Raw genomic sequence first — 27,356 nt, 5'->3', positions numbered from 1 at the left:
AAAATGTGCTGGTCTCTTTTTTGTTTGAAAGGAAGCTGAATTTCTTTGCTAATTTAAGTTTGCTTTTATAATGTAGAGATCATATTTGTGATTTTGTATCACTGGCAGCGATGGGGTAGTTCATAAAATTCACAGGGTGCATTTCCCAAATCTAAGTGTTCACTTAAAGCATGGAGACCAACTTGATTTCATTTAGACTCCTGAAATAACATGATTGGAGAGGGTCTGATGTGTATTTGTCTCCTGGCACTCTGACTCATTTAATTTGTCTCTTCACTTGTAAGTACTTGGTCTTGTGGCTTTTCTTGGTTCTGTTTCCAATGATGCTTATGGTTACATGTGACAGCTGCTTTCTGTTTATGGATATGTAATTCCTGGAGCTGGGAAAGGTGCAGTGCATGGGAACAAAATCACTGGAATGTTAATGAAAGTTCCTAGGAGGAAAAATACCCAAGCTACAGTAAAGTCTTTACTAACATGTCAAGCAACAGTGTTCCTCAGGGGACCTCTTAGAAGTTGTATTGAGTTTGATAGTGATAGGAAATTCCAGCTCTGCTCAGTTATTATGGTGTAGTGCCTGATAGAAACTCATCACTGTGTTTGTGACTGTTCATTGAGAGAGAGGAAGAGCACTGAAGACAGGACAGCTCAGTGAGCTGCCTCCTTAACCAGAACAAGGGTTTTGATAGCAAATTAACATGATTATCCCTTTGTTGTTCTGCCTCTTTTGTGAAGCAACTCCTTGAGCAACAGATGTACCCATTATTTTTATTAGGTATCTCATAAAGTTCTGGTCAAATAAGTACACAAACAAAATGAAAACCAAGATGAACCTTGTTTTGTTCTGCATCCCATGATTTTGGTGATTATGATGGGGAATTAGGTCTTGATCTCCATCTCTCCAGCAAAGAATTAGTTTAGTCCTTTGCTGTAATGTTTCTCTTGGGCATCATGAATCCTCTCTGTGATGGGTTACTGTTTGAGGATGTTTGTTTTTAACCTGGCAAAGCAGGAATGAAGCCTGTTATCACTAGATGGGCACTTTGTTCCCCCTTGTTCCAGGCTGCATCTCCTTCCCCTCTGCTGAGAGGTTTTCTCTCCTTTTACCTTGATATCCTCACACACACCCTTGACACATCTCATCTTTACTGACAAACATTTTATTTTAGATAATTTATATTTTGAGAGCTTGTTCTTTCTTCCTCTGACTTCCTCTAAAATTTGATTCTTGTGAAGTCTTACACAAAGCAAACATCCTGTGTTGCTTTATAGGCTCACAGTGTGTATTTTGAAACTTGGCCACGTAGCTCCCTCAGGGGTTATTTAAATAGGAAAACCTGCCTATTATTGCTGAATCACCAACCATTCCTTGCAAAAATCAGGTTGTGTGAACTACATAATCCTGTCCTGGATTCATTAACTCCATGGAGAAGCTTAGGCCAAGACAAACCTCTCTGTGTCGGTCTCTGAAGGAATTGTAGTAAACTTGGAGATGTCTCAATCTCTTTGGAGATGGCTGGAAACAAAGCAGTCATGGAGTTGAAAGAAAAATAGTAGGCTTGAAACATAGGCACTTGTAATGGACTGGGGAGAGTAAGGTGGGCATCTGGAAAAGAACATGGCAGAGGTGCAGTCAGAGGGAGCAGTTCATGAGTTTCTGAGCTGCTGCTTGATGTCTGTTGCTCTAAAGCAAAGCGTCACTGCCTGGATAGGAATAAAGGTTGTTTCTTAGTGTATCTCAGGCTTGGCCAGACACTACTGTAGTTGGCAGTTGTCTTTGGTTTGAGGGGTTAGAAGAGCTCTGTCTGCTGCCCTGGGAAAATAGGACAGTCCAGGGCAGGGAGGGAGCACTGCCTTGCCAGCAGCGTCAGTAAAACTTTGGGAACAGAGGAGGCTGTAGGAACCCCCATCCTTGGGAGCTCCTGCTGGCACTGGTGTAGGGTGTGGAGATGCCCTTCCCTGGGAGGGGAGGCTGTCAGAGTCTCATTTGTGAAGCAGAAGGGACCTGAGAGTTCCCCACACCAAGTGGGAAATAGGGAACAGGGTGAGCAGTGCAGTTCTCACTCCTTTAAGGGGAAAGGGTGTTACAGCCACTTGTTAGATGGGCAGCATTTCCTTACCATTAGCACTTATCAGAGCTGAGTTCTTCCAGCCTTATTTTTCAGTAATGCTTGCATACAAAACAGAGGATGTAGTTTATTATCCTAAGGGTGGTAATTCAGTAGAGGAGAGGCCTGTACTTGGCTCTAAGGACTTATCCATATAATGAGTTTTTCTTGCAGTTCATCACCCCCATTAGACACTGGCTTGCCTTTTAGTCCTTTTCTGAATTTGTTCTCTAAAGTGCTGAAGGATAATGGGAATGAGATGTTTCTTTCTTACAGTGCATTTGTTAACAAATCAAATTGAAATCTGACACCTTGGATTGTACTGCTTAAATGTTCATTAGCATGGAACACTGCTAGCTTGCATAAAAATAGAGATGCTGGAGAAATCTTGGGTTTAAGTGTAAGAAAGTATTTAAATCCTTAAAAAAAGCTTTATCTGAAAGGTTATTGTACAAGTAATCTCTTCATTTTGGGGGAAGAAAACTTCTTTGTTCTGATTGTAGTTTTTAGTAACCATTTCTTAATCATCAATTTAAATTGCTTGTAATTAATACAGATCCTTTCTAAGGGATGGATTTTCTGCCTTCACTGACTTTAAATTGACAATCTTTCTCTCTTTAAAACATGAAATACTAAAGTACTAAAGTTATAGCCTTGTAGCTAGTGATGTTTTAGCTTGTAATTGACAGAGATACTACAATCTGTATGATGTTTTATAAAAAAGATGCAAAGCATGTCTTGTAGGTATTTATGAATTTCCAGTTACTTCAATGTTGAGTATTTTCAGTATCTCACTTGAATTTTTTTTCATTCAAATATTAGTGTTAATATTACCTTCTAGAGCTAAAAAAGATTTCCAGAAATTAGGAGCCAGAATTTAAAGGTATTTTGATAGGAATTGTGCCCAGTAACCCTTTCAGAGGAAGATATGTTTTCCAAGCAAGCAAAATCAAGGCATTCAAAGCTTTTTAAGGCAATAGCCTGTGAATTGCAGTTAACTTTGTTCACTACTTTGAGGTCTTACATTTTAATGGATAATGAGTATCTTGAGGTTTTTAAAAATACTTATAATTATAGCTTTGGAGGTGATGTCAATCCTGTGCTTCTGACAGTCACACATATTCCACTGCTTAGAAAGGAGGGAATTTTCTTTCTTTAAAATGCTCACATCTGCTTCTATACAATATAAATTTCACCAATCCTTTGTAGCACCTTCTGTTAACTTGTTAGAAACAAAATACTGAATTAGATTACTGGTTTAAGAAAAATAACGTTTCTGTTTCAAAGCAGAACAGATTTCTTATGGTATTTAATATTTTATAGACTTTTTTTAGCAGAGCCTTTATTTTTTCTTAATATTATTTGTTATTAAAGACAGCATTACATTTAGATATATTTGTTGTTTGGACTTCATATTCTAATTGCCTTTAAATCTCTCTTTTCTGTGCAGTTAACAAATATTTAAGCTCTGAAAATCCACTGTTCTTTGAACTCCGTGCCAGATACCTTATTGCCTGTGAACGCATCCCTGAGGCAATGGCTCTTATCAAATCTTGCATAAATCATCCAGATATCAGTAAAGATCTGTATTTCCATCAAGCTCTTTTCACCTGTCTTTATATGTCACCATTAGAAGATCAGCTATTCCAGGAGGTATTGTTTGTCAGTATACATTTCTTTTTTAAAATGAAGTGGTGCTTTATACTTGCTGTGTATGAGTTGTCAAGAGGAGCATGTGGGACTCTGATTTTGTGGAACCAAATGTCATAAAATCAGGCAGCCACATTGGTGTTGCTCAACTTTGTGCTGGCTTAAGCTTGGAAAAGTTGAATGTGAAGTGCCTACAAATCTTACTGGCCTAAATGCATTTTTTTGGTCAAGTATTCTGGTAGATCTAGTCCCTAAATATTTTGTGACTTCAGTGTATTGACTATTTTACTATTAACAGTTTTAGTAAAAGCACTTGAGCCTAATTAACATTAATCATACATGATATAGTTTTGTTCAAGTTTTTTAATGATGCCCCAATATGTAAAATGGCACTTGAGCTGATTTGATTTGAGCTATTTTATCACTAATAGCACTTGGGAGATAACAGTGGATTTCTTGATCTTTTTTCAAGAACAAGCTACCCAAAATGGCAAGAACAAGTGCTTTTGTGTTGAGTTTTAATTTCTCAGACCATTATTTCTTAGAGTAATGACCATCAGAATATGAAAGAGCTTGAAATCCTTTTAAAATCTTTACTTATAGATGTACACAAAAACCATTTCAAAGATGTCCTGTGTTAATAGCAATTCCTGAAGTTTCTAGTAGAGCAAGATCTGATTGGTTTTGATGTCATGTCAGAAATTGATCTAAATTGATTTTATTTTAATTGTATAGCACTTGTTGAGGACTGATTGCAAGAGTGGAATTGAGATCATCTGCAACACTGAAAAAGAAGGGAAGACTACCTTAGCCTTACAGCTTTGTGAATCCTTCCTAGTCCCACAGCTCCAAAATGGGGACATGTATTGTATATGGTAAATACTTTATTTCTGGGGAAGCAGCTGAACAGAAAATACATGCTTATTGCCAAAATGAAACTTGTCTATCTTAAAGTATCAGATAAAAATGACTTTTAAATGTTCCTGGTGCTTCTGTTGTGCCTGTTTGCCCTTTAACACACAGTCATATATAGGGTAGCCTAGTAGTTTATAACTCTTTATTTACTATTTCCAAGTAACAGAAAAGTGAAACTTTACGTACCCTACCTAGAAATGTAGCATTTATTATTAGCAAAATGCAGTCTGTAGTCTTAACCATGTAGATATTCTGCTCTGTAACTGTAGTGTGTCACCAGTGTGCCTAAAAAGAGAATGTGTGGTGCTGAAAATGTGCTGTTAATTATGGAAACTTGGATGTCATGAACAGAGGTATCACCCAGATGGAGTTCTCTAGAGAACATTGAAGATGTCTTCACACCCATTTAATTATCTTGATACCTGGACTTGGTTTTAGGTCTGTGTTTTCTAGATTTCATCATTCTGAGGACTGGAAGATGGCTAAGGACAATGATTCTGTTGAGCCTGTGTAATTTCTCTAACTATAGGAAGATCTGCATTCCTTGATAAAATATGCTTTCTTTGTTTAGGTAGTTAAAGCAAAACATGCTAGCAAGGATTTGATAGAGATCAAATTATCTATCTAGCTAATTTTGAGTTCAGAAGCTACCTTGGGTTTCTGTGTTCCCAGATTCCAGGAAATCAAGAAGCTTTTTTGTCTTGAGAAACTAATACAAGTTAGATGTGATAATGTTTACTTTAATACTAATATTTTTCCTTAACTACTAGGCTGTAGTAGGAGTAGTTGCTCAATCAAAACCATTGGGATTATGATAATGACATCCATTGTAGTACAATGTGTTGGCAATGGCTGCTGACATTTTTCAAGTCTGTCCAGGAAATGATGGACAGGACTGTCCCCATAGGAAAGATGAAGTTCAACCCAAAAGATGGCATTTGTGTGAGCTCAGTGGGAATTGAATCCATGTTTGCTGATTCCAGCCCAAAAGCTGCATTTCCCTATTTCTTACTAGGAAATTACAAGTATAACCTGCATGAATTAATGCTTTCTGATTGGGGGAGTCAGTCTTTGATGAAATGCATTTTCAATACTGTAATTAAAGCTCCTTTTGCTGTAGTAACATGTTGACTTTGCTTTTACCCAGCTGATCAAGTTTTGCATCAGCCATTTTTGAAGTTGCTGCTCAAAGCAAGATGTATCTTTTTTTGTTCTGGCAAATCAGATGTCAAATATGTGTCCAAGAGGAAATTCTACTAGAGGCTCAAGTACTGTTTGATATCTAGATTTCAGGGAAATAATCTTGCCATCTCAGTACTTTAATTTATTCAGAATATAGAACTTGAGGATCTTTGGAAGAGAGTTCAGAGCCATTCTGTCTGTGCTGCTCAAGCAGATGTTTCATTCTTCACACGCTGAGCCTTAACAATTGTGTTCTCCACAAGAACTCTGTAATACTTCATAGCTCATGGAAACTGCAGCAAAGGTTGTGAAGGCATGACTATGCTATGCTGTAGTCCAATCTTTGAAGTAGTAGGAGCCAGGTTAAATGAATCTACAGAGTCTATTTTTTTTCCTCAGGGAACATGTTAGTGTTTCCAGCACAGTAGAAATCATCTCACCTGATCTGGAATCGAGGGCCTTGCAGATCAAACAGAGATCTAGCTGCTAACACTACTAGCAAAGATATGGCAACAGAACAGATTAGAAAGCTGGAAATAGCAAATATTTGTGACAGCCTATGTGAAATCTTCTAGCTAAAACCATTAGCTGTCATCTTAGAGGAAGATGATCTTTAAGCAGGTTGGTCACAAAACTCAAATTTTCACTGATATCAAGAATAACTCTAGATTCAGACGAACAAATTATTTTCCTGAAAATAAATCATCATGCAAGCTGTGCTTGGTCATACTAAATTTTTTGTGTGAAATAATGGCAAGAAATCAATTTATTATACTTTGTGTCAAAGTGTTGTTCTCTTCAGGAAGACAATATTTTGATCAAGCAGGCACAGATGGCCTTCCTTCTCTGACAGATGATTTTTAAAATGCTATTTTGGCTTTTCTCAGGTGATTTCTATGCAGTAAATGTAGTAAGTCAAAGAATTTTTACCACAGGTTTGATCTATCTTTTGGCAAAGCATGTTCACTACTTACTAAGAGCAGTGAAGTGTTTAGATCCAGCTAAGTTAGGGAGGGTTTAACCATCATTTCATGTTGCTGCTGGAGGCACACAGTGGTTTTGGTGTTTTGTAGGTAGTTAAGAGGCTAGAATGCATGGTTGCCTCTGGTAAGGAGGTGCTGAGTTCTGTGATCTCTCAGTAACAATTTAAATTGTCCCAAAGTCAGAAATGGACTTAAAAAGGAGAAGCTATTGTATTGACATGGAAAAATAAAACTAAAGGACTAAAATACTGTTTCATGTCAGGGTCTAGGTAAATTGTGCATAACATCTTGTTCTTTAGCCATGCAGCTCTTCCTTCTACTTGCAGTTTTCTGCTCTCCTTTTTCAGCTCTTTCCTTGTGCCAGGCTAGCACTTGTCTGAACACACTGCAAGCCCCTTTAACCACTAATCTCTCAAGAGTAATTTGATTTTTCTCTCATTCTCTGGGATTAGTGTTGAAATGGCTTGCTCTGAAATTATAGGAGGCAAAGCAGAGAATGAGATGGATTATTGAATTGTAACATATAACAGCAAAATTACTCAGTTCTTACTTCTGTACTTGAGGTTGAGGCTTCTAGTGAGTTGTGAAGAGGGGTTTAGTGCATGAAGAACTAATTTCAAACTTGTATATGAAGTTTGCAAGTATGTAGAATTCAGATTTTCAGCTTGGTAAAGGCAGATGTGAGCAGTTTGTATCTTTAGGAAACCAGAAAGTTTAATTTTTTTGTGTATGAGCTGCTTATAGGTGTCCCTTTTCAGTTTCCCCCAGAAGCGTGATCTTTGTTTCAACTTTTGTTCTCTTGGGTTCTGAATGAAAGAAACCAGTCAAGGTCTCAATGTCAAGCAGAATTCTAGAGCTGTCCTGAACTTAAAAGCAGAGTTGGTTTTGTCATAGGCGGTTCTGTCACTTCCCTTCTTTCAGGCTCTGAGCTCATTAAGAGAAGCTTAACCTCAAAAGGTTTGTCTGACACTGGAAATCAGCCAAATATTTTCTCAGTAGCCAGGTTTGTTTTCTGAGGGAGGGGATGGCTGGAGTAGACAAGTGTCTTCCTTCAGAAAAGCAAAGTCGGTGGGTCCTGCTTTCGTTGTAACACTGCGGTGGGATTTCTCCTGAGTCCTAACTAGAGCTGCCCCGTGTGAGATCTTAGTGCTGGCAAATCTTCTCGTGACTAAAAGTTAGCCCAGTTGCCTTCCTAGATCTTTGAATTATAGTGCACAGAACTTTTATGCTGTGAACTTCAAGTAGCTCTATTTTATAGGCTAACATATCATATGTGCAGAGTTTAGCACTAATCTGTTCTTACGTTTCCTTTTCTCAGGCAGGAATGTTATTTAACTGCAGATCATGGAGATGTAGGATAGCTGTAGAATTTGAAGTTTTGGTATGACTGCTCTGTAATAACTGGAGAACATCACTATTTCCTGGCACATCAGGAGCTTCCTATGCTGTTTGCACTTCTCACATTCAAAAGCTTCTTTTCCTAAGGACTCTTCATCCTTGTACTGGAAGTGACTTAATCCCAAGAGCACACAGATGTTTGTTTGCCTGTAGTGTTGAGGGCTAGGTGCTGTTCTATCTGATTTTATTGTGCACTTCTCTGAAACTGAGGTGAATACATGAATGTTTTGTTGAATATTTAATTGCTTAGTGATAGGAGATACCCTGAACGCTTTAACAAAATAATTAAATTGCTTTTTCCATTGTGCACATCTTGGTGTTAATTAGGTCAGTATTACACCCTCAAATATGATTTTAATCACAGAATATGCAAATAATTGTCTTAGTAATGTATTGTGCTTAGTGAGAGTGTTCTAAAACTCAGTGTAATTGGAATATTTTATTCTCTACCTAATAGGGACCTGATCTTCATTTGGAGTAAACTGCAGCTCAAATCTAACCCATCCAAACAAGTTTTTGTGGACCACTGCTACCAGCTTTTAAGAATTGCTACAAATATCAGAGTCATTTTCCCTTTCATGAAAGTCATTAAGGATGAAGTAAGTTCTGTTTGTTTTTACTTCATGCACCATTCCTTTGGTAACCAGTTAAAATAAAGAGAAGTGATGCTCATGTTGTGTAGTGACCACTTTTAGTGGAAAGTTAAAAAAGAGGGGTTAGGGAAGGACATAATATTATTAAAATTTTGTCAGGTTCCAGAATGGGCTTCAATATTAAGATTACTTGTGTGGTTTTAAGATTTTTTTTTTACTGAATTCTGAGTTTTTCTGTTTCTGCAGCAAGTTTGAGGGCTAAGTCCATGGAATAAATGTGAATGATTGGGTTGGGGATTTTTTTTTTCAGGCGGACCTCTTATGGAAATAGGATCTGTGTAATTATATGTACCCTTCATCCTTGTTAAATTCTGAATCCTGTTACCCATTCAAATCAAAACTGGACAAAAACTGGACAAAATTACTTAATATAAAATAAAGGGAAAGGCAGAATAATACAGAAGAATACCTGATTTTTGCTTCAGAAAACTGTGCTGTATTTCATGCTTCAGATCTCAGTCTTGTTCTGCCCCATCTGCAAAAGATGTCACGTGCAATGCTTTGCACACAGGCTGAGAGCTGTTTCCCAACAAACGTTACCATTGACCTCACTTGACATCTCCTTCATGTTTTTTGCCCTAAATGAATTCTAAATTATTTTGTTAGATCTAAATGCAATAATTTGTTGCTGTTCAAGGGTATATATTCTAAAATACCTGTGGTGATATTAATAATCCTATTTGTGTCTGAATAGTCTTATTTTTTTTAATAATCCCCTACTTATGGAGCAATGTCTGTGTTTGTTAAAACCCAAATATAGGAGGTAATAATTATTTCTAAATTTCCTGTGCCACTTTTGGCTTTAATCTGCTGCCTGTTGGGCAGAGTATTTCTGATCATTCCTTGGAGTTCCATGTTCAGGACAGGGCCCCCAGCTTCAAGTGTTGAATAGGAATTCTGCTCATTAGAAAGATGGGTCATCAGTTTTGGAAAATGAAGCCTTTTAGACTTTTTGGCTATGGGTTGTTATGATTCTCCTGCTGTTGTTCAAAACTGAGCAATATTATCATGGTTTTCATGTAAAAAAAGCTTAAAAAGTTACAGTGGCCAAAATATAGAGGAACTGTCCAATTATATTGTGAAGCAGCCTAGGTAATGTAAAGGCTGGCAGAAGATACTGATAGATCAGCTATGATCTCTTGCAGTTCTGGTTTATATCCACAAATAATTGTCTTTAACTACAGAGCTGCATGGGGCAGAGCTGAAGTTTTGTAGCTTTACAGTTTTCAGTGCAAACCATTTTTGTATCTGTATTGCTAGCTTTGTTGGAGCAATACTTAAAAATGTTCATGCCCTTGGGTGAAGTTCAGTGGCAGGATGCTTTCTGAACTCCTGTTGTGCAATAGGTGACTATTAATATGTGGGATGTTTGGGAATTGTTTATGTACACTGTGATTTCCTTCCTGCAGGTTGGTGAAGATGGCCTTCAGATCTGTGTTGAGATATGTGGGTGTGCCCTACAGCTGGACCTCCGTGAAGATCCCAACATGAAAAGTCTTATTTATAAAGCAATCGCTCATTTTCTGCCAAATGACTTGGAGATCCTCAGAATTTGTGCTCTCTCCATCTTTTTCCTGGAGCGCACCTTGGAGTCTTACTACACTGTTGAGCATTTGTACAAATGTGCAGATGAAGAATACAATGAGTGCACTAGTTCTGTTCAGAACCGTGTGCGGTTCGAGCTGCTGCCCATCTTGAAGAAAGGATTGTTTTTTGATCCAGAGTTCTGGAATTTCTTGATGATCAAGCAGAATTGTTTAGCCTTGTTGGGGGATAAAGCCTTGGATGGCTTGAGTGAAAGTACACTGGAAAACTCTCCTGCAAACACAGAGAAAACAGCAGAGTACAGAGCTCTGGCTGAGGAACGTGGCTGTTTAACAGATGTCAGCAATGGGGAGCTTGACCCTGGAAATGGCTCTGGAGCCAGCTCCAAAGGGAATGCCAGAAAGAACCACCAGGCTCTTGAGGCATCCAGAACGTTGGATCAGACTGAACCGAGGCACCGCTGTGTGATCTGCAACAAGGAGTTCCTTGGGGATCACATAGTGAAACACGCACAAGCTCACCAAAAAAAGGGCAGCTTCTCCTGTGTGCTTTGCACCAGGAAGTTCAGGCAGAAAGGACTGATGCTGAAGCACTTGAGGAATCATGTCAGGAAGATAGAAAGGCAACATCTTGCTGCAGCTCTTGAGGCTGATCAGGAGGCTCCTGCTCTTCATGAAGTGCAATGTACTAGTGTTCCTGTGTCTCTTGAAAATGGGAATTCTGAGGGTTCCAAAGATACTGAACCAGAGGCTACAGCACCTGCAGTACCTCTGAGTTCTGATCAGGTCCAAGAGGAGGCTGAGAATGCAGAACAGGTTTTTGAGGCAGTGGAAAACCATCTAAGTGATCAGGATGATGCTACTGAAAACAGTAGTGACAGCTGTTTTAATAATGTTCCTGATGCTTTGAGTACAGAGAGCTTGCCTGAGGATGATGAGAGCTCTAGTAAAGAGTCACCCATTCTACATAAAGTGAATGGAGTGTTTTGCCCTCAAAAGGATATTGATGCTTTGGATGAGGAAGGAACCTTTAAGTGCCCTGCTAATGGTTGTGCTAGAGTGTTTAAAAAAATAAGATTCCTCAACAAACATGCTAGAAAAACTCACCCAACTGATCTGAAGGTGCAGCAGCACATAATGAAATGGAATAAAGGAAAATGCCGCTTCTGCCAGAGGAAATTCGCTGATTCCCAACATTTTATAGACCACCTGAAGAGACATGTGTATCCAAATGTTTACTTTTGTTTACACTTTAATTGTAATCAGAGATTTAAGCTGTCAACTGAGCTTGCAGAACATACAAAAAGTCACAGTGTGTTTAAAGCCCAGTGCAATTTCTCAAACTGCTGTGAGCTATTTGAGGAGCTCCCGTTGCTGTATGAACACGAGGCTCAGCATTATTTAAATAAAACCCCAGAATGTGCAGAAGATGCAAGTGAAAAAGATTCTTCAGATGATCCTTCAGAACCTGGTAGTTACCAAGATGATGATGAATCCGTTAATGAAAAAGAAACTGTAGATTTACCAATTCCAACCTGGAAGTCAAGGAAAGATTCTGCAGAACCAAAGACATATATTCAAAGTGTGGAGAAGAAAGCAAATAATGTAATTCACAATGGAAATGAAAGTTCATCTGAGTGTAGTGCTCCAGTTTTAAGTTTGATAGACCAAAAGACGCCTGTGTTACAGCCAAATCCTGAAAACTGTAGTGTTGTTAGTGACCAACTGGTCAATGGGCACAGTGACCCAGATCAGACATCATCCAAGGCAGCCCAGGTACCTTTGGACAGAGTAGCAGATGAAACAAGGACAGAAAATGGGTCAGTGTTACCAGTTTTACAGAATTGTCATGATGCACCACAAAATACTGCTCCTGCAGTCTCACAAGTACCTTCTAAACCAAATCAGACAACAGAGACTACTTCATATGGTGTCATCTTAACAAAACCCTACGTCAGACCATTGCCTCCCAGTTACCTTGATGAACGTTACATTAGCATGCCAAAACGGAGAAAAATTTTGGCTGATGAGGTAGATGCTTACTCTGAACAAGACAAAATTTGTAGCAAATCAACAGAAAGATTTAGATGTGGCAACTGCTTGACCATCTACTGTAATTCAGAAGCACTTGAGGCTCACCTTGCACAAAAGAAGTGTCAGACGCTCTTTGGATTCGATTCAGATGATGAAAGTAAGTCCTGCAGTCCTTCCATGCTGCTTTCTTTGGCAGTCAAATCAGAAAATGCACTCTGCAAACAGAAATAGATAAGACACACACTAACTAAATCACAGTACTCTGCTAAATTGTAAGTTAAAATTGGACATGCTGTTCAGAATAAGAAAGAGGTGGTGAGAATTTGTAGTCAAACTAATGGAAAAGACTTCTGATAAAACAGAATGGGGTCATTCAATCAATCTGTCTTTCCTTCTGTGTTTGAAACTAAATATGGTGAAAAACATAAGCAGTCTTCTAGGTTAAGAAATTATTTATGTTCTGATCTTTTGTCTTTTACAGGTGCCTGATTCAATGTTGTGGAGAAAAGTATCAGATGAGGAGTGGTGTAAGGAAACACTACATGAAGCAGCGTCAGTTTGTTTCCTAGTTGGCCTTAATCATGAAGCAGTCTCAAATTCCTGTAGAAAAACATGACCTTGATAAAGACAAAGCACATTTTCTAGACAAAACTCACAAAGGAGTAATAGGAGCTCTGCAGGTTTTGAGTCCAGAAAAGTTGCTACAAAACCCCCAAAGTACCAGTTATCAAAAAAAGCCATGTTCATTCCAAATGTATGATTGAAGCTTAATGGCACAGCTCTTCTAGCATGAAGGTTGAAGGACAATGAGGCATAGAGGTGAGCAGGCAGAGGAAGCAGAGGTGTTCATTGCTGTGTGGAAATCCAACCAGCCAGTTCTGAAAGCTGCTGTAGTTTGTGTGGTTAATGGCTATCTGTCCACACAGCTGAGAAGGAATCATTCAAGGAGGTGTTACTTTCTTACCTTGTGGATAAATGCATAAAGAAACCATGCGTTCTTTTTTTAACTTTTTTATTCTGGGTATGTGAGTCCATTATCTGCTCAAAAGAATGGAGATTGTTTCATAAACTTCTACTCAGAATCCAAAGAGGAATGTGGAAGGAAATCTTGAGCTAGCTGGGATGCTGGAATAGTCAAAAACTTGAAGTACAGAACAAGCAGGAGAAAGTGAGTTGATGTGCTATTTTGTAAGACTTGCACACAGTGGAAATCAGATGCATGTAAGAGAAGCCCTTTGCAAGGCTGAGGTAAAAGTGGCTCCTGTAAAACATCTGCTGTAGGTGTGGGAAGACCAACACAAGTGATAGATTGTGTGGATATTAACAGCAGCTGATGGAAGCAAATCTGGAATGTTGGGAGGGCTAAGTTAAACTAATATTCTGCAAGCACAGGGGTCCCTCAGCTGTTGGTAGGACAGACGAGGACTTGAGAAGGCAGAGGCAGAGCACATCAGGTTGGGGTGAACAGAAAGGTCAGGAAGAACCTGTTTCACATCTGTTATGTTGCTTAATGGTGATGGGCCACAACTCAGTACTGTCACTCATTATTCATTGTCAAGAAAGAAGAAAACAGGAGTCCTCTCAATCCCCAAGACATATTGCAATCCCATTTAGTAGCATCCCTTGAAAGGAGAGGCTTTCCCAGAGGCTGGTGAAGGAGTTACTTAAATGTTAAGCACTTTATTCACAATTCACTGTTCATAGGAACAATCACAATGTGAAGACAGGAAATAGGAGTTCTTCAATTCTATATGGAAAATTGAAATACAGAAGATTTTGAAACCAAAAAGATGCCATTGTAATTTTTGGTCTTCCTACCCTAAGGCAGAGGTGTGGCAAACATGCACATTGTCCAATTACTGTACAAATTGGTCCTTTAATTTGTCTCACACTGTCTTGCCACATTTTTTTTTTTTTAATTTGGGATCCTGTTCTATATAAGTTTTAGTAGGATTTCAGGCAGGGGGAGGCACAGGGGTGAAAACTGATGTTCAGAGTCCTTCCAGAAATGCAGGACAGCACAGAGCAACTGTTTCTGCTCATCTGTCACTGAAGAGTTCATCACAGTGTGTGCAGGGCTTAAATCAACAGGTGGGTGAAAATTCATGAGTAAAAAATGAGGGGGTGCATAAAGCCCTCTGTTCATTGTAGCAATGGCTCACTCTTGCAAACCCAAGGGTTTTCTCTGTAAGGTTGGCTATGGAGTAGTTCTGGAACCAACTCAGTAGTTCAGTAATGCCTCTGCTGATAATCCTCTGTGGAACTAAACAGAGACTTGCATTAATTCTGCTTTCTTTCCCCTTCCTGCAAGGTAAAAAGAATGTGAATTCAAAATCATGCTCTTGAGCTCTAGGAGAGTTTTGCCTTAACTTTGAGTTGGATTAACATAAAAGGTTCTAAAATTATGATCACAGATATGTGTGCATTACATGAATCCCAGTTATGGCCCACTTCCAGAGATTTGTATGATGTTTGAGGCACCAAAGAAATTTTTTTTTGCAGTTGCAAAAAACCTGATTTAAATGCATCATTCATTATATATACATGTATACACACACTATATATATATATTTACATGTGTAAATACATTAAATTTTTTAAACCAAGTTAATGCTCCTTATCAGACAAATGCACTTTCACATTTTTTACTTAAGATACCAACTAATTTTTAAGGCCCTGGGTACTGTGTTGAATGTTCCCAGGCTTCCCCTTCTTTGCTTGACATTGCTTAAATATATTTGGGAGAAAAAAAGGTTCTTGTTAAAGTATTACAGTTCTGAAAATCTAAAAAGTGAGTCAACAAAAAAAAATCAAAGAAGATGTTTGTGGAAAATCTTTTTAATGTACCTTTTAATCTTTGGTGCTGTTTTGCCTTTTCCCTGGAGCTCCATATGTTTGAAGATGCTTTAAAAACATGATTGAGACTTGTATTATCTTTGTTTTAAGTGTGTAGATAAATGCATCTGTGTACATGCATAAACTGTGACCATAATTTTTTGTACCTGCATTAAAGTTATTTTTGTTCCAAGATGCTTTTCTGGGACACCACCATTTGTTTCTCTCATGTATTCAGTGTGTACACTCTGGAGAATAGGAAATATGAATTCTTACGTATAGGTGAAGATGAGCATCATCTAACAATTATTCAGGAATCTGTTAAATTGACTTAAAGTAGCAAGTGGGTGGTACTGTTTTAAAATAATTATTTTCACTTCAAAAGACATTGCATTTCCTTTAAGCTACTCTGATACCTGTTGGTATTCTCAGATAGTTGCAGTATTAAGCAACTTTAATCAGAGGCATAAAGATACTTGGATCATGTGTGGAATAATTCTCCATGCTTTTTAAGGATTTTTTTAATTTTGAGTATTACCCCATACCAAGCCTGCAACTTCTAAGGCTGAAAACAGGTTACAGGTCTTGAAAGTTGTAGGTTTTTTGGCTTTTTCCCCTGATATTTAACCTTGTGTGATATAATTGGAAATCCTTGAAGATGTAACACTTTGATTCAGTAAATCCTGATGGAAGCCTCCAGCTACCCTAAAGCTGCCTGAAGTTGTCTATGAGCTTAGGAGCCTTGTTGGATCAAAGTTGGTGCAATTAATGACATTCCTTCTGTTGGATTTGGGCGTTCTTTTTGAGAGTGTCTCCTCTAACCCCATCATGTTTCACTGTAAAGGTCATGGAATTTCTCATTTCAAAAAGCTGCCTCTTGGTGTAGGCACCTTTCACAAAAAGAAAAAAGGAATACTGAAAGTAGGTTGCAAGTGGTCATATCTGTGGGACAAGGTCACTGGTACTTTGGTTATTTAGCCATATTCATAAAAATTATATGAATTGTATAGTTTGGATAATTTATAACATTAAACTTTGTGATTTTAATATCACATGGAAGGTTCAGCTGTACTCATTTCTTTTATTGTTTAACACCAGTGCTATGGACAAAAGACCCAAAGGGGGTAGTGTTACTCTTTTCTTAATTTATTTGGTACTGTATAACACCTTTCTGATTAAATGCAGTGTATGCATTTGGGACTCTTAATTTGTAAAAGCTGTTACAGGTTCAGCAAGAAAGGAAATTTGTGCTTCCTTGTTGAATGTTAAATTATTTTACTTTGCATTTTATATAAGAGTACAAATTAAAACTGAGCCATCAAACTGCAATAAATCTACAGTAGTGTTTCATTTTAAAGACCTTTTTTACTGTACATAGATTTGTTCAATAAAACATTGTCTTTGTTGTTGATAGAAACTGATCTTGTCTTTTGGAGAATCACTCTGGAAATGCTGCTGTCATGTTTAGAGCTGCTGTGTTATGTTTGGTATGTGATGGTTGAGTGGCACCTGTGTGAAGATGCCAGGTCCTGATGTTCCAGGTGTGTGCATATTTGGGTTTGAACAGACCAAGCGTCAAAATGGGGGCAGCAGTTAATTCCTAGGGCTCAAAATCCAAATTTGGGGCCACAGACAAGTCAGGGTACCACTGTTTTAAGATAGTTCTGCTTCTGGTTGGTGGTCAAGTTCAGACAGCAAGACAGTGTAACTGCTGTTTTGTTTTGCTTCAGAAAGTTCAACACTGCCACCAGAAATTACTGGATAATTTAGATTTATTATTCACAGCCCTGTAAATTCCTAGGTTTTTTTTGACTGCAGCTTTTTGACTGTCTTTTGGAAAACTTTGGATGGTGACTTTTGTGTGTGTGTAACTTCAAACTTACCTTTGTTTTCTACTGTGGATAATTTTGACAAGGTCCTTGCCTGAGGAAGGTAAGTGTGAGTGTAAGGGTAAGGGATCTCAGGTACATTTTGCCAACAAAAATATTTATCAAAATGGCAATGTGTACATAAACTATTTAATAAATATTTTGTTAAATATGTTAACACCAAATAGAAACTTCTTTGCTCCTCCTCAGATGGACAGAAGGGAGAAAATACAATGACAGTCCTTGTAGTAACTCCTTGAATTACGACAGCAGTTTATTGTTACAAGAGTACTGTTTGCCTTTTGGTTTATATAGGCTAATAATTTTCCTGTTTCTTCCCCTTTGGGAATGCCAGTTCCTGCTCAATGCTCAAGTCAATTAAAAGTTTGAATAAAAACTCTAAAGGGAATTTTGAGTTATGAGAAGGAGAGAAAAAAAGGAAACCTACTTCTGAGATTATCACTTTTCCACCCCATTGCCTCCAAAGGGGGAAGATTTAAAAAGTAAGATAAAATGTAAGTATATTATCAATAATCCTGCTGACAGGGCTGGTCTTGGTTTAGAACAGGAAAGGAACTGTGGGGAGACATTAGTCCTGAATATTGAAAAGTGTCTCTAATCTCTGATGCCAGTGCACTTTTCCTCTCTAAGGATTAATGGGTATGTGACTATGCTGAGGAAACCTCTCCCTGCCTTCCCCTCCTATCCCCTGATTTCTTACTGAAAGCAGAACAAAGATCTCAATCTAATTTTTAAAATGGTACCTTGAGGATTGGTGGTTCTTTTTTGTTTCCTTGAATTCCAGAAGATTTGGATAGGCATTACTCCTTGAAGGTTGCAAATCTAAATAAAGGTTTACTGAAACATAAGCAAAATGAAGCGAAGGTAATTTATATTTCTCAGATGAGTTGTCTAATTTGTGGTTTGCAGGATTGATACTAATCAAGAATATTAAATCATTGTGCACATGAAGGGAAGTTTGGCACAGCAGACAATAAGCATTATTCTGTTAAAGCTTTCCAGATGCTTCCAGATTGAGTTTTGATCTGAATGCTGAATTTAAAATTCATGGGCCAGTTTTGTTTGGCTGTTTCTGGCTGACATGGAATTCATTGCTGCAGCTCAAGAGAACAGCTCTTACTCAGCTGAATATGTGTTGCTTTTCCTTCTGATCAACCTGGGACATCTGCATGGGCTTTTTTTAGATCTCAGAAGAAATAGTAATCTAAAATACAGGGATATAAGGAATGTCCTCTGTTCCCAGCAGTGTTCTGTTGTACGTTTACCAGATCTTGGGGGCAGGTGTTCCTTACTACAGCTCTGAACAGAGCCCACCAAAATGATGAGTTCAGTTGTTTGTGTAAAAGCATCATCAGTAATTCAAACGTAGTTATTTTGAGTGTCTTTACAGGATCTGTGTGTTCCTAGGTTTGAAATCACAGACAGCTTTAGCACATAAAGGTGGTCTCCTTACACATTCCTGTTAAAGCATGGCGTGGAGCAGAGTGTTGGCTTTTTCTGCCACAGAGAGGTCAAGCACTCTTTGCACCTTTATTTTTCTCAGCGTGTAGCTTATGATGTTTAGTTCAGTGGAAGCTTCTACTGTCTTTTACTCCCTCTTTTGTCTATCTTTCCTCTTTTATGAAGTGTCTATCACTGGTTGTCTGCCCCTGACAGAGAAAGCAGTGCCAAGTGGAGGAGAGTAACACAAGGTTGAGAGCTTGCATTTATTTAGTAACAAAAAGCATCTTTAGCTTGTAGGACTGTTTTTCCTTAAACAGATGCTGTGCCATGCTGTCCTGGGGCCATGCATCACTTGGGCACATGCAGTTCTTGCCTCAGGCACAAGTGGATTGGACTCTGGCTTAGTCCAGGTGAGGTGACCAGTGGTAGGAATCATAGGATGACATCAGAGAATATCCTGATCTGGACGGGACCCCCACGGAGTCCAACTCCTGGCCCTGCACGGGACCCTGAGAGCCACACCCTGTGCTACGAGCACCATTGTGCTGTTGTTTGAGCTCTGCCAGGCTGGTGCTGGGGAGAAGAACCTTTTTCTAATACGCAGCCTCAACCTTCCCTGACACTTCAGGTCACTGTCACCGCAGAGAGGTCAGTGTCTGTCCCTCCTCTTCCCTTCAGGAGCGAGGAGTCTTCCTCTTGTCCAGCTGAAGAGACCAAGCCCTCCTCATGCAGCTTCTCCTCAAGGCCCTTCCCCATGGACGCTCTGTAATGGCTTTAGAACCGTGGTGCCCAGAGGTGCCCCAGGACTGGAGGCAAGGCTGTCCCAGCCCAGAGCAGAGCAGGACAATCCCCTGGCTGTCCCCAGGACAATCGCCTCCCTGTCCAAGCTGTCCCCAGCACAGGGATGTTGCCCCTGGCTCCAGGGCCGGCTCCCATCCATGTACCCAAACATCCCTTTCTATGCTGCTGCTCTCCCCAGAGCTCAGCACGGCATCAGGGCGGGCTGGAAGGGAAGGACAGACTCAGATCTAAGCTCTCCATACGTTTAACACGCACAATCTGTACATTTCAGCCCGCCTCCAGCCGCTGTGCGCCCCCCGGGCCGTTTCTCCGAGCGGAACCTCGGTGCCGGCCGCGCTTTCCGGCGGGCGCTCGGCGCTGCACGCGGCGCAGCCATGGCGGGCCCGGGGCTGAGCGAGCGGGAGCGGGCGGGGTGCCGGGACCTGCTGGAGCTCCTGCACACCGAGGAGCTGCTGGCGCTCACCGACACCGTCACCAACCGCCTGGTGCACCCGGAGAGCCGCCAAGGTGCGCGGGCAGCGCCGGCACCGCCGGCCCGGGGCGTTCCGAGCGGGGCCGGGCCCTGCGTTCGCATCCCCGGGCCCGGCGGCTGCGGCTGCCCCGGGGCTCGCAGGGCTCGGGGTCGCTGCCGGGAGCGTTCTCCTGCACGGCCCGGCAGCTCCGGGGGGCGGCTGCTCGGAGCTTGGGGCTGTTCAGGCCGAGGAGGTTGCGGTGGCGACGGGGTCGTAGCCAACGTTCAGCTCGGCGAGCATCTCTGTCCTGTCAGAGCCCTGCAGTGAGCTGCGAGCGCGGCTGGGCCCTTAGTGCTTAGAAGTATTGAAAGCTCCAGAGTCTCTCGCTGGTGGCGTCACTCACATTTGCTTTCAGGTTTTGAAAGGGTGAAATACAAATCTCTGTTGAACTTACTTTTTTTGCAGGACAGTTCCAGCTGTGACCATCCTCCATTGCTTTGTTGAGATTTGTTTCCTAAGAATTAATTGTTTATGTGAGTTACCTGCGGCCACGGGGTTTGTTGCCCAGTGGCCTCAGGTGTATATATATACACACACACCCGATGAGTATGTATGTGTAATATATATGTGCTTGTACTCAGCCTTGAGTATATTTCATGTGATGTAACTAAAACATGTAAGATTTGCCCAATACATTTCTTTGAAAGGTCTTTTGCCTATAGGTTTTGGGTTTTGTTTTTCCTCTTACCTTTTTTTTCCCTACTTTGTAAGTTAAATGAAAAGATTTTTGTGTTTTGCTTTAGCTATTTTTTTCTGGTTAGATTTGGGGTTTTTATAGGTCTCCTGTTAAGTGCTAGCCTCAGTTCAGGTGGGAACTGTCTGCTACAACTGCTTTAAAGCGAATTTAAGTTTTATCATGTTTCCTCCTTCTGCCGCAGAGCCTTGTAGCTGAATTTTGTTTATTGTTGCTATTCAATGCATTGTTGTGCTAGGATGCATATTCTTATGAACATGAGAGTTGTAATCCCATTAGTGTGGAAGTAAAACAGATTTAGTTTCATTTCCAGCAGGCTTCAAGAAGGAGGAAGGAGGTGGAGCTTCATTTTCTCAAACTACTGTGCATTGCTGAAATAGTCCCTGGAATTCCTGTCCAAGAAGCATATTTGCAAGCTTTTGGGTGTGTTCTTTGTCTGATATGATGAGGCCAGATTTCAGTTTACAAACTTTTGTCTTCATGTCCTGCCCCCTTGTCTTGTGCTGTGTTTGGAGCTCAGGAGTTTAAGAAATAGCTTAGGTTTGGGGTTTTATTGCGAAAGAAGATAACTCTGACTTCAATTTCTTTCTTTGCAGAGGCCATTCATGCCATTTTGGTGTACAGCCAAAACGTGGAGGAGCTTCTGAGGCGCAGGAAAGTCTACAGAGAAATCATCTTCAAGTATTTGGCGGCGCAGGGAATCTCGGTGCCTCCCTCCTCGGAGAAACACGTCCTGATCGAGCGAGTGAGGCAGCTCTGGAGCGGGCAGCTCCCGGCTCGAGCCCCGGAGCCAGGGCACAGGAAACCTGCGCAGGTGAGTGCTGCTGCTGCTGGAAACGCTCCGGCTGCTCAGCGCTGCCTCCACGGGGTGAGCAGTGCAAATGTGGCCCTGAGCCTGTAGGAAGGTGCCAAACCTTTTTAACTCTTGGTTGGTTTGGTGTTAGTTGGGTTTGGTTGGGTTTTAAATTATAGCGTATGAAGATGTCTGTTCTGTTTTCCCCAGTGTTTGAGCTCTAATGTGCGGGGTCTGCTCCATGCTTTGAGTTTTTAGATTGTCTTATAAACTAAAATAGAAGTTATTCACAAGTAGTTTTGTGAGTTGAGGGGCAACTGAAAACTGTAAGAATGGCACAGAAATCCTGCAAGGGCCTTGGGGGTTTTACTGAGTTTATATATTGATTAAATGTGCTGTTTCCAGCAGTGACAGGTCAGTGCCATTTGTTTTCCTGTTTTTCCAAACAACTGAACTCATCGTTACGGTGAGCTCTCTTCAGAGCTGTAGCGAGGAATGCCTGCCCCCAAGGTCTGGAAAACCTACAACAGAACACTGGTGGGAACAGAGGACACATTCCTTACCCCTGTGTTTTAGATGATTATTTCCTCTTTGAGATCTAAAAAATGTCCATGCAGATGTCCCTTGATCAGAAGGAAAAGCAACAAACATTCAGCTGAGTAAGAGCTGTTCTCTTGAGCTGCAGCAATGAATTCCATGTGAGGCAGAAAGAGCTGAACAAAATTTGCCCATGAATTTGTAACACTTAATACAGTGTAAGGAAATGTATTTTGGCGTTAATAGCTTGTTTGGAAGTAAAAATTTTTGCCAGTTAGCAAATCCTCATGGTGTAATGAACTTGAAGAAGTTAATTTGTGGTTCTAGTTGGCCCCCTTGCTGTAGTTCAGAGCCCTCATGGGCAGCAGCCCCACCTTCTGGGCTGTGAGAGCTCTGTCCCTGTTAAGAACCTCTTGCACTGAGCTTTCACTCAGGGATTAACTGATGACAGTTAGCATTTAGCTGTGAATTGTTTTCAAAACAATTTTCTGTGTGCATAATTAGAGAAAAAAGAAAGGTTTCTCTTAACAAAATTCTGTGGTTAATGGTACATAAATGAAATACTTGAAACACATTCATAAATTTAAAAGGAAGTCAGTTGAGTTATTTATCACATCTTTCTTTGCATTTCTTTTATCTTAATTCTCGTCTCTTCACCACTTTGAAGAAATGGGAAGCCCTAAGCCATGTAACAGAATTGGAAATTAATTTCAACTTGTAGTGAAGCAAATACTGCATGTCTATACAGAATTCTCCAGACTTAATTGCTTAGTGCTTATAACACAATTTAATACTTACCAGACTGTATTAGCAAACTTGATATTTGATTTATTTCTAAAAAATGTCTTGCTGTCAAGTCATAAATACTGAGAAGACCTACCAAGTAACTGTGCATTTAGTTCCAAAAAATGTCAATTTACATCCTTTCCTTGCTCTTTTTCAGTAGAACCAGGATTTTCCTCTTTGTTTGTAAAGAGCCCAAGACAGTGAAGCACTTTCTGGGTGGAATTCCAAGAACCTGTCCTGGTTCTCTACATTAGATAATCATGTTGGTAAAAATAAATGAGATTTTACTTTGGTATTTCTCTTCAGGCACTCTCTTAAAAGGTTTAATATAAGTATGTGCATGATCTGATGTTTTTCTAAATGATAATCTTGCTGAACAGTTCTAAGGAAAAAATTTGCTTGACTGCAGAGTCATGGAAGTGGACAGAAGTCACCACAAGATGACATTGTTGGTCTAGGAGGAGAATTCTGCCAGTGGTACTTTGAACTCCTGAACTCTCAGCACCCTTTGGGAGTAAAATCTGAAGCAACATGGGGACCACAGCACTTTTGGGAGGATGCCAAACTGAAGTTCTGTTACAACACTTTGGAAAAAAACGTGGAACAATATGTGGGTGCAGACATGGTGAGCCTGCGCCTGCTGTCCTTGGTTAAAGAAGAATGTCTCCTCTTCAACCCAAATTTGCATTCCAGTGGCCTGAAATGTGCCATGTCCCCTCATGGATTGGTGCTGGTGGCAGTGGCTGGCACAGTTCACAGAGACAACACTTGTTTGGGTATCTTTGAGCAAATCTTTGGGCTCATCAGCTGCCCCATGAGGAATAACACCTGGAAGATAAAACTGGTGAACCTTAAAATAGTAGGGCAGAACGCTCTGGAGCCTGGGATGCAAATGGAACCACCTTGCATAAAATATGAGTCCAACCAACTGAGAGAGTTCTATGATGGGAATGAACTGACTGTGTTTGAACCTCAGAAGTTCTGAGCCTTTTGTCACAGCTGGCTGAGGGGCTGGGTTGTTGCTGCCATGCAGTTTCTCTTCTCTGAGTAAGATTTGCTGAGTGGCAGGCTGAGATACAGGGTATTAACACAAGTGATGCTTGTAGGCACTTTCCAAGAGCTAACAAATATTTCATGGGTATTCCTTCAGGTTTTGCACTGTCATTAGAGTGGAGTTTGGTTATTTGTGGTTGCATTTAAATATGGATTGGCAGCCATGTGTAATGAGGGGTTCACAAACTGCCCATTCCCTTCAGGACACCATTTGACACTCTCACCTGAGCTGTAGCAGGAAGTCATTGCATCTGGCTGTGGAAATCTGGGAGGGCTAAGTGTTTAAATTGGCATCTGAGTCCCAGGAAAACCAATAGAAAGCCCAAAACAAAACACTGTGAATGGAGGCAGCTGCTGTGGATGTTCTAAATGTGTTTTAATGGGACAGTGCAGGGAACTTGGCATTGTTGGAGTCTTTTTTTTAGCTTCTTTGCACTGATTGCTTCCTGTCCTTTTACCTTATGGTTCCAGTTTTGTCTTGAACACACAGAATGTTTTCTGTCTGTGTCCCCAAGCAGACAGGCTTGAGATGGATGCCCATTTCTAGCACTGACTGGGTTGGATCAAGAACTTGATTTCAAAACTTGCAGCAACACTGTATGAACCAAATGCTCTGATAGTTATTTTGTATGTAATTACAAGAGAGTTTTTAATGTAATAGTTTTGATTTTTGTATGTTTTCTCAAAATAAGTATTTTGTTTACTCTGAGCTGTTTTATTACAGGTACTGAAAGTCCATTTGTTACCACTGGGTGGTTACAGTGATAGGTCACACTAAGAAAAGTTATCCAATTACTACTTAATAATAGGAAATTATTAAATTATTGCCAGTGTAAAACTTGATTTTTTTTTGCTGTGTTTATTTATAGGGGATTAGAGGTGAAGTGAGGTGAAAACTTCTTTTTCTGCATCTTGTTTGATTGTTTGGGATTTTTGTTTTAATTTTCTGTCTTCACTGTTTAAAGTTCTGAAAACATAAACATTCCCCATAACTTTAGCAGAAGCAGAAGAACTGTTCCCAGGTGTGTGTTGGTGAAGTATGGCTGGGTGAGAGGAAACAAGAAGGTTCAGGTATGCACAGAACTGATCTTTGTGAACAGTGAATCTTGCTTTCTTCTTAAATTAATTTCTTTTCTAAGCAAAAGTTGAGATACTGTGTTGGGATGTTCTTTCTCAATAAACAACTGAGTTGTGGTTTCTAATTTTTCTATTGTTTAGAATAAATATCCTTACTTAGAGTTCCAAATTCAATTTTCAAGTGATTGACACAGAATGTTTTAAGAGTAGAAGAACATTGTGTGGCAAAGGTTTTGGCTTAACCTTGACTTTAAGGGAAAAGTTAGGACTTGTTTAAATGGAGCTGGACAAGTTTCAAAAACCTGAAATTTTTACAGGAGTGATTTCAACCCTCTTTTTAGAAGCTGCTGTTCAGAGCTGAAGGAATTAATTGTTGATTTACCATTGGAAGCACTGGACATTTTAGTTGTATTTAGGAGGTTGAAAAAATGAAGTAAAATTTCTTCATAATTGTTGTCATCCATTTTCCTCTGTTTCTTACCGCAACAAATATTTTCAATAACAGTTTCTTATGTCTATCACTACCACTGAAGCTGCAATGCTAAATTTGTGCTTTCTAGATCTCTCTCTGGTAAATAATTTGATAAAAAGCAAAATTCTGATTTGCAGCAAAGTACACGGAACTTTCTGAACGTTAAGCAATGGAAATCGTGTCCCTCTGTGCTTCCTTTGGATGCTGCCCATGAAATGAAGGTTTTAAGTGTATTCAGGAGTTTGTAAAAGGTGTCAAATAATCTTCATCTCTTTAATTTTTTATTCTGCTGGGGTTTTTCCTGTTATAATTGTCTTTATTATGACAGGAAACCTTTTATGTTCCCTTGTCACAAGATGCTTCTTGCTTGCTCTTTTCTTGCAATGCATTATCTGTCTCAGTAGCTTGTTCCTTTTCCCCTAAAAGCTGGATAAGGGTGAACTCTGCAGGGTGATAAAATTCTCTAAAAGGAGAAAAAACAGGTCTCCAGTAAAGATACCAAAAGCCACAGCATTTTGCTTTTAGGTCTTGCAGTGTACTTCAGCTTACAAAGCACTTTGAAGATGTACTGCAGCTTGAAAGTTTCTTTACGTTTTTAAGGGCACAAAGTAGAAATGTAAAGCTAAATGTGGGTGTAACTGCAGGAGTGATGAGTGCTGTGACCATCCCTGCTGCCTGCAGGAAATCCAGAGGTTTGCTGGAGTCTCAGCAGGTGACAGGAGTGGCCTCTGGGTGACATCTGGTGGCAGATTCATCACTTGCCCGGAGCTGCAGTCCCGAGGAGACTGTGCAGAACTGGCTGCTTTATCCCACTCCTTGCTGGCAACAAAATGCCCTGAAATTGCCACGTTCCCCCTTGCCTTGATCTAAAGGAAAGCTTGAAGGAAATCCCTCAGCAGAATGAAAGCTAAGAAACCTCTTATATTTCTGGGATAAACTTGAAGAAATGACAAAAATACAACATTTATTGGCTTGTTGCCAGTAGTAGTTCCCTTACAGAAACTCTTTAGAGACCTGGGTTGGAACAAAGCAGAGATTTTTGTGGAAGTGGTGTTTGTGCAGAGAGGCATCTGCTGGAAGGAGCAGGGGATGTGTAGTTCCTGCACAGCTACCTCTTCTTTTCCCTCTGAGTGCATAAATTGCAAGGGAAATAACATCATGTTGTACATAAATCACTCGTTTTGTAACCAGTAAAAGCCTGAGCTGCTCATCTAGATGAGATTTGGGTGCTTTGCCAGCGTTTTCCCACTTAAGACTGTTGAAAGGAAATGGTGATTTTTAATGACTTGACTGTGATTTTTAATAACCTGACTGTGATTTAATGAAACAGGCTCATCTTTGTTATCTGAGCTTTCTTTCTGCTCAGCTACCGAAGTCTCTTGTCCCAGATAATGAACAGGAGCAGCTTTCAGGTAAGCAATAAAGAATAATCTGGGGATCTTCCACCAGGACAGATGGCAGCACGTCCTTTGCTGTAAGAACTGTGGGATTGAGTAAAACTAGAGCAGGTGCCACATCCACACCTTGTTGGACACTTTCAGGGCTGGTGATTCCATCACTTCCCTGAGCAGCCTGTTCCAAAGCCTGACCACCCTTGCAGTGAGGAAATTCTTCATAATATCTAGTCTAAGGCTCCCCTGGGACAACTTGAGACTATTTCCTCTCCTTCTGTCTTGTTCCCTGGGAAAAGAGAACCTCACTGCACCCTCCTTTAAGGTAGCTGTACAGTGATAATGTCCCCTGAGCCTTCTGGCTAAACAGCTGGTCCACATCAGACTTGTGCTCCAGACCCTTCCCCAGCTCTGTTTCCTTCTCTGGACACACCTCTCCCCCTCAATGTCTTCCTTCCTTTTCAGGAATCTGTAGAAAATCTCTGTAAGTGTCCTCTGAAGCAGCCTGCATAACTCCAAGTGTGCTGTTTGAATACCATGTTATAATTCCAAAACACCAAACCAAATGTTTTGATTTTTCTTCTTGGCAAATTGCAGAACCTCCCA

At 40.2% G+C, this 27,356-nt stretch overlaps 2 protein-coding genes across 2 annotated transcripts in view; both read left to right on the top strand.

Annotated features, from left to right (window-relative positions):
- ZNF654 (zinc finger protein 654) overlaps positions 1 to 16,723 on the top strand; it is a 30,106-nt gene extending 13,383 nt beyond the window's left edge. The window contains exons 5-9 of the mRNA XM_063150216.1: positions 3,559 to 3,761; positions 4,494 to 4,633; positions 8,694 to 8,835; positions 10,299 to 12,624; positions 12,949 to 16,723. Coding sequence (XP_063006286.1) covers positions 3,559 to 3,761; positions 4,494 to 4,633; positions 8,694 to 8,835; positions 10,299 to 12,624; positions 12,949 to 12,956 — 2,819 coding nt within the window. The 3' untranslated portion in view covers positions 12,957 to 16,723. The remainder of the gene's footprint in view (positions 1 to 3,558; positions 3,762 to 4,493; positions 4,634 to 8,693; positions 8,836 to 10,298; positions 12,625 to 12,948) is intronic.
- Positions 16,724 to 19,809: 3,086 nt separating this feature from the next.
- On the top strand, positions 19,810 to 25,016 carry C2H3orf38 (chromosome 2 C3orf38 homolog). The gene is made up of 3 exons (XM_063150215.1): positions 19,810 to 19,942; positions 21,238 to 21,455; positions 23,167 to 25,016. Exons 1-3 carry the CDS (start codon positions 19,810 to 19,812, stop codon positions 23,740 to 23,742), a joined length of 927 nt encoding a protein of 308 aa, XP_063006285.1. The 3' UTR covers positions 23,743 to 25,016.
- The last annotated feature ends 2,340 nt before the right edge of the window (positions 25,017 to 27,356 follow it).

This window comes from Melospiza melodia, chromosome 2 (genome assembly GCF_035770615.1).
Source record: "Melospiza melodia melodia isolate bMelMel2 chromosome 2, bMelMel2.pri, whole genome shotgun sequence".
Taxonomy (NCBI): Eukaryota; Metazoa; Chordata; class Aves; order Passeriformes; family Passerellidae; genus Melospiza; species Melospiza melodia.
This window is presented reverse-complemented; position numbering and strand designations above follow the sequence as displayed.

Coding starts and splice junctions, on each gene's coding strand:
- C2H3orf38 (XM_063150215.1), top strand. CDS start 19,810: ATGGCGGGCCCGGGGCTGAGCGAGCGGGAGCGGGCGGGGTGCCGGGAC. Junction 19,943..21,237: donor GCACCCGGAGAGCCGCCAAG/GTGCGCGGGCAG, acceptor CTTTCTTTGCAG/AGGCCATTCATGCCATTTTG. Junction 21,456..23,166: donor GGCACAGGAAACCTGCGCAG/GTGAGTGCTGCT, acceptor GCTTGACTGCAG/AGTCATGGAAGTGGACAGAA.